At 41.0% G+C, this 14,822-nt stretch overlaps 1 protein-coding gene across 2 annotated transcripts in view; it reads left to right on the top strand.

Annotated features, from left to right (window-relative positions):
* PLCD3 (phospholipase C delta 3) overlaps positions 1-14,822 on the top strand; it is a 78,327-nt gene that overhangs the window by 41,566 nt on the left and 21,939 nt on the right. For both annotated transcript variants that reach the window (XM_073683180.1, XM_073683181.1), the window contains exons 6-7: positions 7,575-7,776; positions 13,650-13,794. In XM_073683180.1, the coding sequence (XP_073539281.1) occupies positions 7,575-7,776; positions 13,650-13,794 (347 nt within the window). The remainder of the gene's footprint in view (positions 1-7,574; positions 7,777-13,649; positions 13,795-14,822) is intronic.

The following is a 14,822-nucleotide window of genomic DNA, read 5'->3' on the forward strand; positions in this document are numbered from 1 at the left end:
GAACACCCCTTCAATGCGAGCTGAGCTGCAGTACCCGAGAATGGCCATTATACAATATACAGAGCTGTGATCATCTGACTTCGTACACTGTGCACATCTGGCTGAGGTTGGATCTGCTAACAAATGATCAGTGATGACTAAGGATAAGCTATCAAATCCAAGTCCTGGATAAACCCCTTTAAATTATTTCTTCAGCAGGTCAAAGAATTTGTACCTGATCCAACCACCTTTCTGGATCAGTACTAACCAATAGTACTGTATATAGAATATAGAATGACTCCTATTTTTCGGTTCGTTTGCTGTCTTTGTGCACAATGCACCGCACACAGATTAATGTTAGCCTGTGTGCTCGTGCTCCTAGGATATTATCCACATGGACAAGAGTGCGTGGAAATAAAATAACACCATGTGCTGATCTGATGTGAATTACGCACCAGATTAGTGCATGTAAATATATAGCCCTATCAATTAGCTTGAAAAGCATACATCCAAATAAGTTAATCAAAGTAATTTCTTTATTTATGCAAAAATATATTCAGTTTATTACCAATAATAAATAGATAAAATGGACTCCACAATATAAATATATTGTTTATTACCAATAATAAAATAGATAAAATGGACCCTACAAGACAATAAAAAAGAACCCCCTAAAAAACAACACAGGAAACCCCTATGGATAATACCTGCTCACATAACATGATTAACCCACAATGGGGACAATCAGGTATAAATTATCTAATAAAACCCACTAATTCACCACAAAACAGTAGTATACCAGTAAGAGAAGAGTCAGACGGCTGTACAACTCGGACGGGGATCACAATGCAATGCTTGGTCTGGCTGCCGGTTCTCCCGTTCCAAGTGTGACAGCTTCATAGAAATACACACTGTCACGCTCAGGTCAGGAGAATTGACGGCCAGTCTGAGCATTGCGTTGCGTTCCCCGTATTACAGTCGTCTGACTCTTCCCTAAATAATTTAAATCCCTGTAGACATAATAAGGCAAGATAATAGGGAAAAACCTGGTCTGGACCATGTAAATAGCAGACAGCTCCTGCACCGAAATGCTGTGCTATATGAAGTCCCACACAAAGCCAGTCATGTCCGCAATTTCTGGATGTCATTGAAACGCAAAGTTCATTTCTTGTCTGAACTTAACCTAAGAGAGCGCGCTGCAACCATGTACACAACGAAATAGCTTGTCTCATAGATAAAATTCCAGTTTAGAGGCCGAGCCTGTAACATATGGACAGACTGGGTCCACAGAGCATAGATAATCTATATAAGATCCCAATCTTATATTGATGACCTCTCCTAGCGACCCTTCAACACCCTGAAATTTAGATGAAAGCTATCATTATTATTATTTTTTAATAGCTCTTCTCCTGTGACAGTCCTTATTGTTCTGTGGTGGGGGATAATTCAATTTGCAAAATCGTCCTATGTTTACAGTCAAGGTTTAGACAAACTCCTCCTGAATAAGTTCATTTTGCAGTATAAAACTTTCCTTAGACAAGGTCTCTGTGGCATAAAGGGCATGGCCACATACAGTGCTGTGCAAATTAATTGGGACAAAGCATTTTTTAAGTAAAATCGTAAGTTGGTTACCAGTCAGTGATTCAAACCAGTTTTAACTGATTTGAACAGGTGTGAGTGTACAACCGTGAGTAACAAAATGTGGTTTGACTGGTTTTAGTTAGAAAATAACAGCTAGCTGCCCCCTCAGCTTCAGTTGAGAGCTTGTTTCTGTGAGGAGTGGTTCAGTGTACTTTTTCTCCATGCCACAATTCCAAGTGTATGAATAAATTCCTGGAAGAAAATAAAGTAAAAGTGCTGGACTGGCCTGGCAATTCACCAGACTTAAATCCTATAGAAAATTTGTGGAGCATTGTGAAGAGACGTCTTGGCAAAAGAACGCATGATAAACAGTGCCATACAAGTGTGGTTCCATGATGAAGAATTGAAGAATTTATGCAAAAACTTGGAAGAATCAATGCCAAAACGCATTGAAAATCTCATATCTGCTAAAGGAGGACATATTTCTTACTAAAATTAGTATGTAACAGTGCATTATAACATTTTATTATTAAATATTCAAAAATATGTTTTTTTTGGCTTTGTCCCAATTAATTTGCACAGCACTGTAGAGATAACTGTGGTGCCATCATGCCAAGTTCTTACAGTACTTTCTTAGATCCTATATGCTAGACAATGCCTAACCCTGCAGTCTTCACCAGCCATTGTGTAAGGATCCAGAATATATTTAGTTATCTAAACACAACCGTCCTATGGGTGATTGGCCTAGGAGTGGCTCGAGACTTGTGTAGACTCCGATGGTATCAGGTGAGAGCTCAAACTTGTGATGTTCAGTGTAATAAACCTGTTCTCCTTGATCTGCCAGTTCATAACATCAAACTCACATGTACACACCCAGAAGACAAGCCATCAGGTCCAACTGACTTATCACATGCATCTTAATCATTGTATGACTCCATAAACCCTGGGTGTACTCATAATAATAATAATCATTTTTATTTTTATAGCTCCAACATATTCCGCAGCACTTTACAAATTTTAGGGGGGACTTATACAACAATACAGAATAAACATAACTCATATCGAAAGGAGAGAGGGCCCTGCTCGCAAGCTTACAGTCTATGAGGAAATGGGGGAGACACAAAAGGTAGAATGTACATATATTGTATAATGCAGCCTTGATATACTATATAGGATAAATAATACATGGACTGGTCGCCTGCCAGTATGTGTGCAGTCCTGACCGAGGCTATTATGTGCATGGTTGGTATGAACCTGAAATTGAAGAAGATTTTAATATGAGGGAAAACTGGGACGGGCAACTGGGATGGACAGATAGTGTGTGGAGGCGATACACCAGTCTAAAGAAATGGGTTTTTAGGGTCCGCTTGAAACTGTGGGTATTGGGAATTAATCGAACTGTCCTGTGTAATGCATTCCAAAGAATTGGCGCAGCACGCGAGAAATCTTGGAGACGGGAGTGGGAAGTTCGGATTATGGAGGATTTAAGTTTTAAGTCACTGGCAGAACGGAGGGTACGTGTAGGGTGGTAGACTGAGACAAGGGAGGAGATGTAGGGTTGTACTGAAGCATGGAGCGCTTTGTGGGTAAGCATAATAAGTTTAAATTGAACTCTATATTGGATGGGTAACCAATGCAATGACTGGCACAGGGAAGAGGCATCGGTGTAGCGGTTGGCGAGGACTATGATCCTGGCTGCTGCGTTAAGGACGGATTGGAGAGGGGAGAGTTTAGTAAGAGGGAGCCCGATAAGTAGAGAGTTGCAGTAGCCCAGACTAGAATGAATAAGAGCGACAGTAAGAGTTTTTGCCGAGTCAAAGGTGAGAATAGTCCTCATTCTTGAGATGTTTTTGAGGTGTAGATGACATGAACGAGCGAGTGATTTGATGTGAGGAGTGAAGAAAAGATCTGAGTCGAAAATTACCCCAAGACAGCGGGCTTGTTGCTGGGGAGTATTGGTTGAGCCACAAACGGAAATGGCAATATCGGGCACAGGTAGGTTAGTGGAGCTAGGAAATACGAGTAGTTCAGTTTTTGACAGATTCAGTTTTAGACAGAGGAAGGACATAATGTTAGACACAGCAGAAAGACAATCACTGGTCTTTTGTAGTAATGCAGGGGTGATGTCCGGAGCAGAGGTGTATAATTGGGTGTCATCAGCATAGAGATGGTACTGAAAACCGAATCTACTGATTGTTTGTCCAATAGGAGCAGTGTATAAGGAGAAAAGAAGGGGGCCTAGGACTGATCCTTGAGGAACCCCTACAGTAAGGGGAAGGAGAGAGGAGGAGGAGCCGGCGAAAGACACAGAGAAGGAGCGGTCAGAGAGATAGGAGGAGAACCAGGAGAGAACAGTGTCCTTGAGGCTGACAGTACGGAGCATAGAGAGAAGGAGCTGGTGATCCACAGTGTCGAATGCTGCAGAGAGATCCAGGAGAATCAGCTGGGAATAATGACCATTAGATTTAGCTGTTAGTAGATCATTAGAGACTTTAGTGAGGGCAGTTTCAGTAGAATGTAAAGAGCGGAAACCAGATTGTAAAATGTCAAGAAGAGAGTTGTCTGAGAGATAGCGGATTAGACGGGAATGGACCAGGCGTTCCAAGAGTTTAGAGATAAAGGGAAGATTGGAAACAGGTCTGTAGTTGGCCGTGCAGTTCTGGTCAAGGGATGTTTTTTTAAGCAATGGATGTATGCTGGCGTATTTAAAAGAAGAGGGAAAGATACCAGATGAGAGGGAGAGGTTGAAAATTTTAGTTAGGTGAGTGGTGACAGCTGGAGCAAGGGACTGAAGGAGATGTGAGGGAATAGGGTCACTGGTGCAGGTGGTAGGGCGAGAAGATGCAAGGAGTCTGATCATTTCATCTTCCGTGACTGGTTCGAAATCAGAAAGGGAGCAAGATACAATGTGGCGGGGGAGAGCATGCAAAACGTTTGAGGATTGGGAGAAAATTTCCTGACGGATATGGTCAGTTTTTTCTTTGAAATAATTGGCCAGATCGTCTTCGCTGAGGTCGGTGTTCGGGACCTGTGCTGTTTGATTGAGGAGAGAATGAAACGTGTCAAAGAGTCATTTAGGATTATTGGAAAGTGAGATTATGAGGTTGTTAAAGTAGGTTTGTTTGGAGAGGTGAAGCGCAGAGTTATATGTTTTCAGCATAAATTTATAATGGAGGAAATCTTCGGGCAGATTAGATTTTCTCCACAGCCTTTCAGCGCACCTGGAACACCGCTGGAGAAGACGTGTTTGAGGCGTGTGCCAGGGTTGTCGCCGTCTATGCCGAATTGTTCTTTGTGTAGGAGGTGCGGCTTCATCCAGGGCGCATAGCATTATTTCGTTATAATGCTTCAATGCAGAGTCGGGACATGAGAGGAAGGAGATTGGGGCCAATGATGATTGCAACTTTTTCATAAATTTCTGGGTGTTAATGGCCCGTATATTTCTATAAGTGTGGAAAGTGGGGGGGTCTTGAGTAGAGTCACAGTTCTTGACAGAGAATGAAAGAAGATTATGGTCAGACAGTGGAAGGGGAGAGTTAGTAAAGTCATGTACTGAGCAAAGCTGGGAGAAGATCAGGTCCAATGTGTTCCCGTCCTCATGTGTAGGAGAATTAGCAAGCAGTGAAAGGCCGAAGGAGGAGGTTAGTGATAAAAGGTGAGCGGCAGATGGGGAAAGAGGATCGCCAATTGGGATGTTAAAATCTCCCATGATTATCGTGGGGATGTCGCAGGATAGAAAATTTGGAAGCCAGGCAGCAAAGTGATCCAGGAACTGATGGGAGGGACCTGGAGGGCGATAGACAACCGCCACTCGCAGGGCGAAGGGCCGGTAGAGTCTGACTGTGTGGGCCTCAAAAGAAGGGAAGATAAGGGAGGGTACAGGGGGGAATAACCTGAAAAGTACATTTTGTTGAAAGAAGCAGACCAACACCTCCACCTGATCTGTTGTCAGGTCTCGGAGTATGAGAGAAGTGTAGGCCACCATAGGAGAGAGCTGCAGCGGCGGTGGTGTCCGACTGCTGGATCCAGGTTTCAGTGAGAGCCAGAAGGTTGAGGGAATTAGAATCTATCTACATATCTATCTATCTAGAATAAAAAATGGAAGAAACCATTAGACAAATGTAATGTGGGTGCAAAAACGCCTCCCAAGCAAAATATCCAGATTTTGCTAACATATATGGAAGAGAAAAAAAAGTATGCAGCACTCCAATATTTACCAAAAATAGGTGGATTTTATTTAGCCCATATGACGTATCTATCTATCTATCTATCTATCTATCTATCTATCTATCTATCTATCTATCTATCCTTATCTATCTATTATCTATCTATCCTTATCTGTCTAATATCTATCAATCTATCCTTATCCATGTATTATCTATTATCTTCAATCTATCCTTATCTATTGATTATCTATCTATCTTTAGCAATCTATCTAGCTATCCTTATCTATCTATCTATCCTTATCTATCTATGTGTCCATCTATCCTATATATTTACTTATTAAATTTTCTGTATGTCTGTCTATTTTTCTTTCATTTGCAGAGAAGGAAATCAGGCTGGGCTTAGTGGCCATTAAGACCAATGATTGCCTACATGGAAGTCGATTGGCAGTTGTTTAATAACCTGTTTCGACCCCAATTCTTTGCAAACAGAACGATCGTTAATACACATAGGGCATCATGTTATCGGCAGCAAGTCCTGTTTTGATTCATAAACATATACAGGACGATGTGCTGCCAAGAAAGATGATTTTGGAGCAAAAGTAAAAATCATTACACCCAACAAGCGTTTTTCAAATTCGTCGAGTGTTTGCCATCCTGTTTAGAAAGGCCAATAGTCAGGAACAAGCAAATAGTCATTCCCCGATTATCGGACTTCCTTCAGACAGGTGTTAAATTTTGGACCCCTTGTCATGTTGAAAATGACATCTGATCTTCAGGCAGGCTGTTATAGAGCAGGAGGAGTTGATAAGACTGATGGACTTTTTTTGGAGTAAAGTTTCAGAAAACCTTACATTTTATTAAGTGAAATCCCTGGTGTTTGTTTGCTTATGAGTCAAGTGAGTGGTCCTATCCAGTGATTGACTGTCTTCCCTGTATGACTGTGCATGCAGAGATAGCTGTCAATCACTGAGTAGGACCGCCCACTGAACTCTAGGGGTTTTCCCACAAACAAAATTCATTTTAATCAATAGATCTTGGATTAATAATAACTTCCACAACTGGATGTGTTTAAATAAAATGTTCCTGTTCTGAGATAATCTTATAAATGTGCCCCTGCTGTGTACTGTGTAATGGCTGTGTCTCACTGTACAGGAACATGGTCTGATCATACCACAGCTCCTGGACAGAGGAGGAAGAAAAAGACTATACAGATATTACAGAATGGGATCACAAATGATTCTTTCTTTGTTTAAAAACGGGCAGTGAAATGTTTTACCTCACAAAAAGAATCAGCTGTGATCCCCTGCTGTAATGTCTGTATACTCTTTTGCTTCCTCCACTGCCCAGGAGATGTGGTATGATCAGACTATGTTCCTGCACGGTCAGACACAGCTATTACACAGTGCACAGCAGGGGCACATTTATAAGATTATCTCTGCACAGGAACATTTTATTTAAACACATCCAATTATGGAAGTTATTAATTTTCCAAAATCTATTGATTAAAATCAACTTTTGTTTGTGGGAAAACCCCTTTAAGCATAGTAAGTTCAGGGAATTAATTGAATAAAATACAAGTTGTAGTGAATCTTTTTCAACACACCTATATATTATTCTGCTCAGCTTCTCCTTTTGTAGTCCATTCTGTCCAACTTGTCAGGTTCACATCTAGTCTTTTAACTGGTTTAAGCACTTGTTCTCTAGTCTTCGTGCATCACATTAAATTAGATAAATTAGATAATGGAGTTGGGTTGAGGTACTATTAGATGTTACTTCACCCTAACCAAGTAAGTTCCAATGTTCGGTTCCTTCATTCCCTCTCTTCTTTCTCGACTTTTTCCCCTTTAGCCAAGCAACATGGCCTGATGATGCAAGAGGGATTCATGATGTACCTCCTGTCAGCTGAGGGAGACATCTACAACCAGAAACATAGGAAAGTGTATCAGGACATGAGCCAGCCGCTGTGCCATTACTTCATCTCCTGCTCCCACAACACCTACCTGACCAACCACCAGCTTGTGGGGGCAAGTAGCACCGAGTCCTATATTAGGTAAGGTAAATCTTCATGGTGGTTTGTACAACTAACAAAGCGATCAAACCAAATTCTACAGGTGGTATTGGTATTGATATACAATGGAGGTAAAAAGGACAAGATCTGTAAGGAGTTTGTATGTTCTCCCCGTGTTTGCGTGGGTTTCCTCCGGGCTCTCCGGTTTCCTCCCACACTCCAAATACATACTAATAGGGAATCTAGATTGTGAGCCCCAATGGGGACAGCAATGATTATGTCTGTAAAGCGCTGTGTATTATAATAGTGCTATATGTGAAAAGCATAATAGTAATAGGTACCTAATAAATTGACAACATGATGTAACCATTCCATGTCAATAGACCATGTCATCACAGTATAACAAGACAATTGGAGATGTCAATTTAGTCATACAATTCTAGGGGAAATAACAGGGGAATGGCTCATTGTCAAGTTTTAAGGAAAGATGGCTCCGCAGTATGGAATGGAATTACTAGACAACAACTCCTTGATATTTGCATCAACATAGCTCGAAATTTCATAATCTATATAATACACTACCAGCCAATTAGGATATTTTAAATTTTATCTATGTTCCCATATTGATTTAGTGCCTAACTATTACTCTGAGACTTTTAAGATCATCGCCTTTCTTAAAGATGTTTCCTCGTTACATAAACCTGACCTAAATCTGAAACAGCTGGATTCTGTATATCCGGAAGTCTCCAGGGGAGCAGTCTATCTGTGATGTCTAACTATTTGCAGGCATGTTACGAAACGCAGAAAATTGCATTGGCAGCTCCTTCAATCTCCACCCTATTATGGGCACTTTGTGGTCCCTGTGGTGGCATTCCCAGAGGACATCTCCACCATGGCTTCAGTCTATAAAATGTACGGGGTGGGCCATTTATATGGATACACCTAAATTAAATGGGAATGGTTGGTGGTATCAACTTCCTGTTTGTGGCACATTAGTATATTTGAGGGGGAAAACTTTTCAAGATGGGTGGTGACCATGGTGGCCATTTTGAAGTCTGCCATTTTGGATCCACCTTTATTTTTTTCAATGGGAAGAGGGTCATGTGACACATCAGATTTATTGAGAATTTCATAAGAAAAACAATGGTGTGCTTGGTTTTAACGTAACTTTATTCTTTCATGAGTTTTTTACAAGTTTATGGCCACTTATAAAATGTGTTCAAAGTGCTGCCCATTGTGTTGGATTGTCAATGCAACCCTCTTCTCCCACTCTTGACACACTGATAGCAACACCGCAGAAGAAATGCTAGCACAGGCTTCCAGTATCCGTTGTTTCAGATGCTGCACATCTACATAGAACATAAGCACAATGTTGGTTAAATAAAGAAAATTTAAAATCCACAAAAATTTCACCAAACTTAGGTCCAAAAATTACCCATGTGCTGATTTATAAAAACTACTGTAAGCCCTGAACAGAAGATGTTCACGGTAGTTTATAGGCTAGCATTGGTTTTAATCAAACCTAATATTCATTGTCCATTTTCACTGCACGATAATCTTGCAATCCAAACAGACTGCTGATCACTCGATCAAATCGCTCGTTGGGTGATATGTTTTTTTCGTATTGTAGACCTAGCTTAAGATAATTGTCCATGTCCTCTTATAGAACCATCTGGCTTATGCTATAGGCCAGGGATGGGTTTTCTAACATATCTCCAAGGTAAGACAGTAAATAGAAAAAAATAGGATACCCACAGGGGTTGTCACTCAATTTTCATAGTATCCTAAACTTCAAATATATCTTGCTGTGCAAAGATACAATGGCGACCAAAATTTTTGCATTTTTTTTTAAAGTGTGATTACTTCTGTCTGGTTATTGTGATGCAATTTCCCTGGTGATGAAAGTGCATGAAGTTGTCATCATGCAAGACCTTAATTTTAACCAAAATGCTTTTGAATATAGGTATGGCCTTTTAATTAAACTGACTGCCAAAAGTTTTGAAAATACTATTTGTTGATCACAACATAGAGAGTAATTCATTGTTTACAATGCAATAACTTAGTATTTTGTAGATAACCTCTTGCTTTAATTACTGAACCACACTGACAGGGCATTGAAGCCACTAGGGTATTCAAGACATCTTGAAGGATCTTGCTCCATTCCATTTGCAAATCTGCAAACACTTCATCTTTATTGCTATGGGTACGGGCCCCAACTTGTCACCCTAACTCATCCCAAAGGTGCTCTGTAGGGTTTACATCAGGTGATTGGCCATTGCAACAGGCGAACATTTTTCTTTGCTAACCAATTTTTGGGTAAATTTGATGTGTCCCCTGCCTACTTTGGTTTTACCATGTGGCAGCATTACATTCTCCATACAATTTTTCCACTAAAATTTGAAAAAAAAATTCTTTCCAAATCAGACAATGTGATTTTCAGGATTTGTTTTCTCATTTTGTCTCTCATAGTTGAGGTCTACCAGTGATGTCAATTACAGGCCTCTCTCATCTTTTTAATTGGAAGAACTTGCACAATTGGTGGCTGACTAAATACTTTTTTTCCCCACTGTATATCCTTGCACATGGTAGCAATCATATTTCCATCAATTCTATGCAGAGGGCCAATGGCAGATGCAGAAATGCTGCCCAAAACCATGACATTTCCTCCACCATGTTTCACTGTAGGTGTTTGGTATCTTACATCATTACATTTTCCAACTGGGTGGTATATATAGTCCTTGCCATCACTACCAAACAGATTGAACTTGGATTCATCTGACCACAACACCTTAGACCAATCTTTCTCTTTCCATTGGCTGTGTTCTTTGGCAAACTCAAGTCGGACCTTCCGGTTCTTTGCAGAGATGAAAGGCTTCTTGACTGGAACTCATGTATTCAACCCTACTGCTCTTAGCCGTCGAACCGCAGTTTGGCGACTCACTTTGATCCCATATTCTTCGTTCATTTCGTGCAAAATCTGTACAGCACTTTTATGGACATCAGATACTGACTTTTTCTTAATAATGTAATCAACCCTGGAGAAAGTTTTCCGTAGTCATCAACTTCTAGGTTTGTCAGCTGTTCAATAACCTTCTTTTTATTTCTTTAATATACATGACACTTGACTCTGAGAACAGTTGAATTCCATATCTACCTCTTTTTGGCTTTTAACTGACTTCACTCTCAGATTAATAAGCTCCCTGACATCTGGTGATAAATTTTGCTTTGTCTTTGCCATGTTTTAACCTAAAACACACACATAAAAAGGAAAAGAAAATTTAGGCAAAATTCAACTACCCATGACAAAGTATGCAAAATATTTGGCCCAGCAAATGTTGAAATCTAACACATAAAGGGATAAAACAGTGTCAAACACAATTTTCGTCCTTATAGCTGACAACCATTTGCTTCCGGTTTACTAAAGTCACCAATTACAAGAGGGACTTTAAAAAACTTGTAAATAAATGGTTTAACAAATGGTTTAACATTTTTTAAAATGTATAAAAAAAACCCCAAAATATAAAAGTTTACACAACACCAGGTCTAGAAAATTAAGCCCTCAAGCAGCAACACTGATGGAAAAACTAAGGCTTCATTAAAACGTCCGTGATTTTTCTTGAGTGTAAAAACTCGGATCGTTGTTCTTCAGTGTTTTGGATCCAAGTTTCATCAGTGTTTGGTCTGTGTGTCAGTTTTTACCATCAGTGTTTAATCAGTGATTTTCGCATATGAAAAAGTAAAGAAAAATTGCAAACCTTTTCCTAGACATTGCAATGTTAATCAGGGACAGCACACAGATTGCAAACTGCTGGTATCCGTATACAATCCATGAACTTCCCGTACCCATAGACTTATAACAGTAATTTTGATTCATGACTCGGATCAAAAACAGACTCAGTCCACAAAAAACACAGACATGTGGACAACCCCATAGGATATAATATATACTTGTTCTATCCGTGAAGAACACAGAACACATACATAACCCACAGATGTCTGAATATGCTGTAAATTATAGATTTGGAGACGCGAAACAATTAAAAAAAAAGTTTTCATTTTGTAAGTATTACGACAAATAAAATTGTAAATTGTAATTGGAGGCATTTAAAACCTACGTGTCCCACAAAAAAAAGTCTACATGTGGTTTTATTGACAGAAAAATGAAAAAGTTATGGCTTTTGGAAGATGGTGATGAGTAAACAGAAATGCAAAAGTGAACACTGGTTACAGCTCTAAGGCTGCGTGCCCACGATGCGTTTTTTAAGCGTTTCCGCAGCGGCAAAAACGCTGCAGAAAAGCTTAAAAAACGCATGGTAGAAGGTCTGCCATGTTCCCCAATGATAATCCGCATGTGCTGTGCAAATGCTGCGTAAATTTCCGCTGCGGATTATCATTGCGGAAAAAAACGCAGCACTACTCATTATTTTGCGGAAGTGCTGCGTTTTCGCTGCCATTGACTTGCATTAGATTGCATGGATTACGCATCCCTGTATATGTATATTATCATTCCATGCGTTCCAATGTGCGGATGGTACCCAGGTCTAGAGAAGAAGAGACTCTCCTCTGGACCTGAGTACCATAGAAAACTGTAAAAAAAAGAATAAAATAAAAAATAAATATATACTTACCTTCTGGTGGCCCCCGATGCGCTCCTCCTCGCATGCCGGCAGTTCGCGATGGACTGAAGGACCTGCGCTGACGTCATAGTCATGTGACTGGTCACGCGACGCTGACGTCGGCAGGTCCTTCAGTGTACCGCTGCCGGCAAGGGAGAACGGAGCGAAGCAAGACACCGGGGGCCATCGGAGGGTAAGTATAGATTTTTTTTTTTTTTTTTGACATTCTCTCGGGTCACACTATATAAATCCATGCCGGCTGCATGGATTTATATAGTGTGACCAAGTTGATAAGCACTTTCCAAGTGATGCTAAAATTGCTTGGAAAGCGCTTGTCAACCCGCATGCGGAAATGCATGTGAAGAACGCTTCACTTCCGCATGTCCCTGGCAGGAAAACGCATGTACAATCCGCATGTACAATCCGCATGCGTTTTTTCTGCCAGGGAGATGCAGAAACGCTCAGTAAAAAATCCTGAGCATTTCTGCATCGTGGGCACATAGCCTAAGGGGTTAAGATGAAAGGGATTCTTTCAGCAGAAAAATACTGTTCAAACCAAACACAGGTACTTGGTGAACACTAGGCGTGGCGAAGTAATTCAGTACACCTTTCCTTTACTTGTTTTCTATCGCTTCCCCCTCTTCCCTGACTGACAGTTCTGGCTTTACAGGAACCAGAGAAGGGAGGAGATTGATGGAAAACAAGTAGGTGGAAAGGTGCGTTGAACTATTTGGCCAGGCAAACAAGTAAATCAAGTGCCTGTGCTTGGTTTGAACAGTAATTTTGAGCTGACAGACTCCCTTTAAACACCTAAAATCAGCAAATTTCCACCCACATTCTGCATTCAAATACTCTAAAGAAAGAACTTAGTTTCCAAAATCAGCGCTAATTGCATGTGCCGGCAGCAGGTATGATATTGATACCATAGGTCAAAAGTGATGTTATTGACCATTGAGAGAATGGAGTCAGCAGACTTTTTTATAAATCTGGGTTGCTCTTCTGCGACTCCCCCATAATAGAGATCTGCTTTATCATTGATAAAGGTGGTCAGTAAATGTCATTAATTAACACTGTGGTATTTGCTTCCCTTTTGATACTCTTTTGTATTTTTAGTTGTAATTATATCACCAGGCTGACAGTGAATTTAGCAAAAGACATGACAAACTTGATACGAAGGTCCATATAGAAATTATGAAATGTTTCAGTCTTGAGTTATTGTGAAATGGTGACTCTATTGAATGCATGTGTCATTGCACTTGCAGTTTCGGTATTAAGGTGTATTATCTCTTACATTTGTAGGGTGTTCACAGAGGGCTGCCGTTGTGTGGAGCTGGACTGCTGGGAAGGAGCAGATGGAGAACCTGTCATTTACCATGGCCACACTCTCACTTCCAAGATACTGTTTAAGGATGTAATTTCTACTATCAAGCACTTTGCATTCAAAGTAAGTTGTAGGAAAGTTTCCTGCACAAAGTATGGACTGCTGCAGGGGAGAGCTTATGGTTCAAAGCCAGAAAGTAATCTACAGACAGCCTGTTTTGCAGGGTTTGCCCCTCATCAGTGTAAAGCAGAGTTCGGCTGGATGAGTGCGACGTCACTGAGGCAAAGTGGGGAAAGAACCAGCATCGCACCCATCCTGTTACCAGACTCTGCTCTGATGAGAGGTAAACACCCCAAAACTGCCAGTAGATAAGATTCTTGCTTGGCACTTGGCATTTATTCCGGGCCATATTGCAAGACTCCTTAAAGGGTCAATGTTAGGGAAGAATCAGATGGCTGCCATCGTCGGACTGGCCATCGGCTCTCCCAACTCAAGCGTGACAGCTACATAGAAATACATGTTACATACGGTCGGGTCAGAAGAGCCAACGGCCAGTCCTAGCATTGTATTGAGATCTTCGTCCGAGTTATACAGCCGTCTGACTATTCCCTTATAAGGTAACCACTAGTGATGAGCGAGCACTAAAATGCTCTAGTGCTCAGTATTCGAATCGACCAGGTCAGACACTTGGATGTGCTCGACATGAGTTACAAGTATAATGGAAGTCAATGGGAAACTCGAGCATTTTTCCAGGAGACCCTAACAGCCCTGGGGGGGCAGGAAAATTGCTGAAATGGATGGAAACAGTGCTCAAATGAAATGGGAACAACATGGGGAAGATGTCCATCCCCCCGTCATTTTTAATAACCAGCCAAGGTAAAGCAGACAGCTGGGGGATGATATTATCATGCTGGGGAGGTTCATGGCTATTTGGCTCTTCCATGCCTAAAAATACCAGCCCATAGCCACCCCAGAATTGGCGCATCACATTAGATGCCCCGATTCTGGCGCTTTGCCCGGCTCTTCCCGATTGCCCTGGTGCGGTGGCAATCGGGGTAATATTTTTTGGGGTTGATGTCATCTAATTGATGCACCAATTCTGGGGCCGCTACTGGCTGGTAATTTTAGACTGGGAAGGGGCCAATATCCAT

Source organism: Phyllobates terribilis, unplaced genomic scaffold (genome assembly GCF_046119375.1).
Source record: "Phyllobates terribilis strain yellow unplaced genomic scaffold, ASM4611937v1 Scaffold_5__5_contigs__length_657084704, whole genome shotgun sequence".
Lineage (NCBI taxonomy): Eukaryota > Metazoa > Chordata > Amphibia > Anura > Dendrobatidae > Phyllobates > Phyllobates terribilis.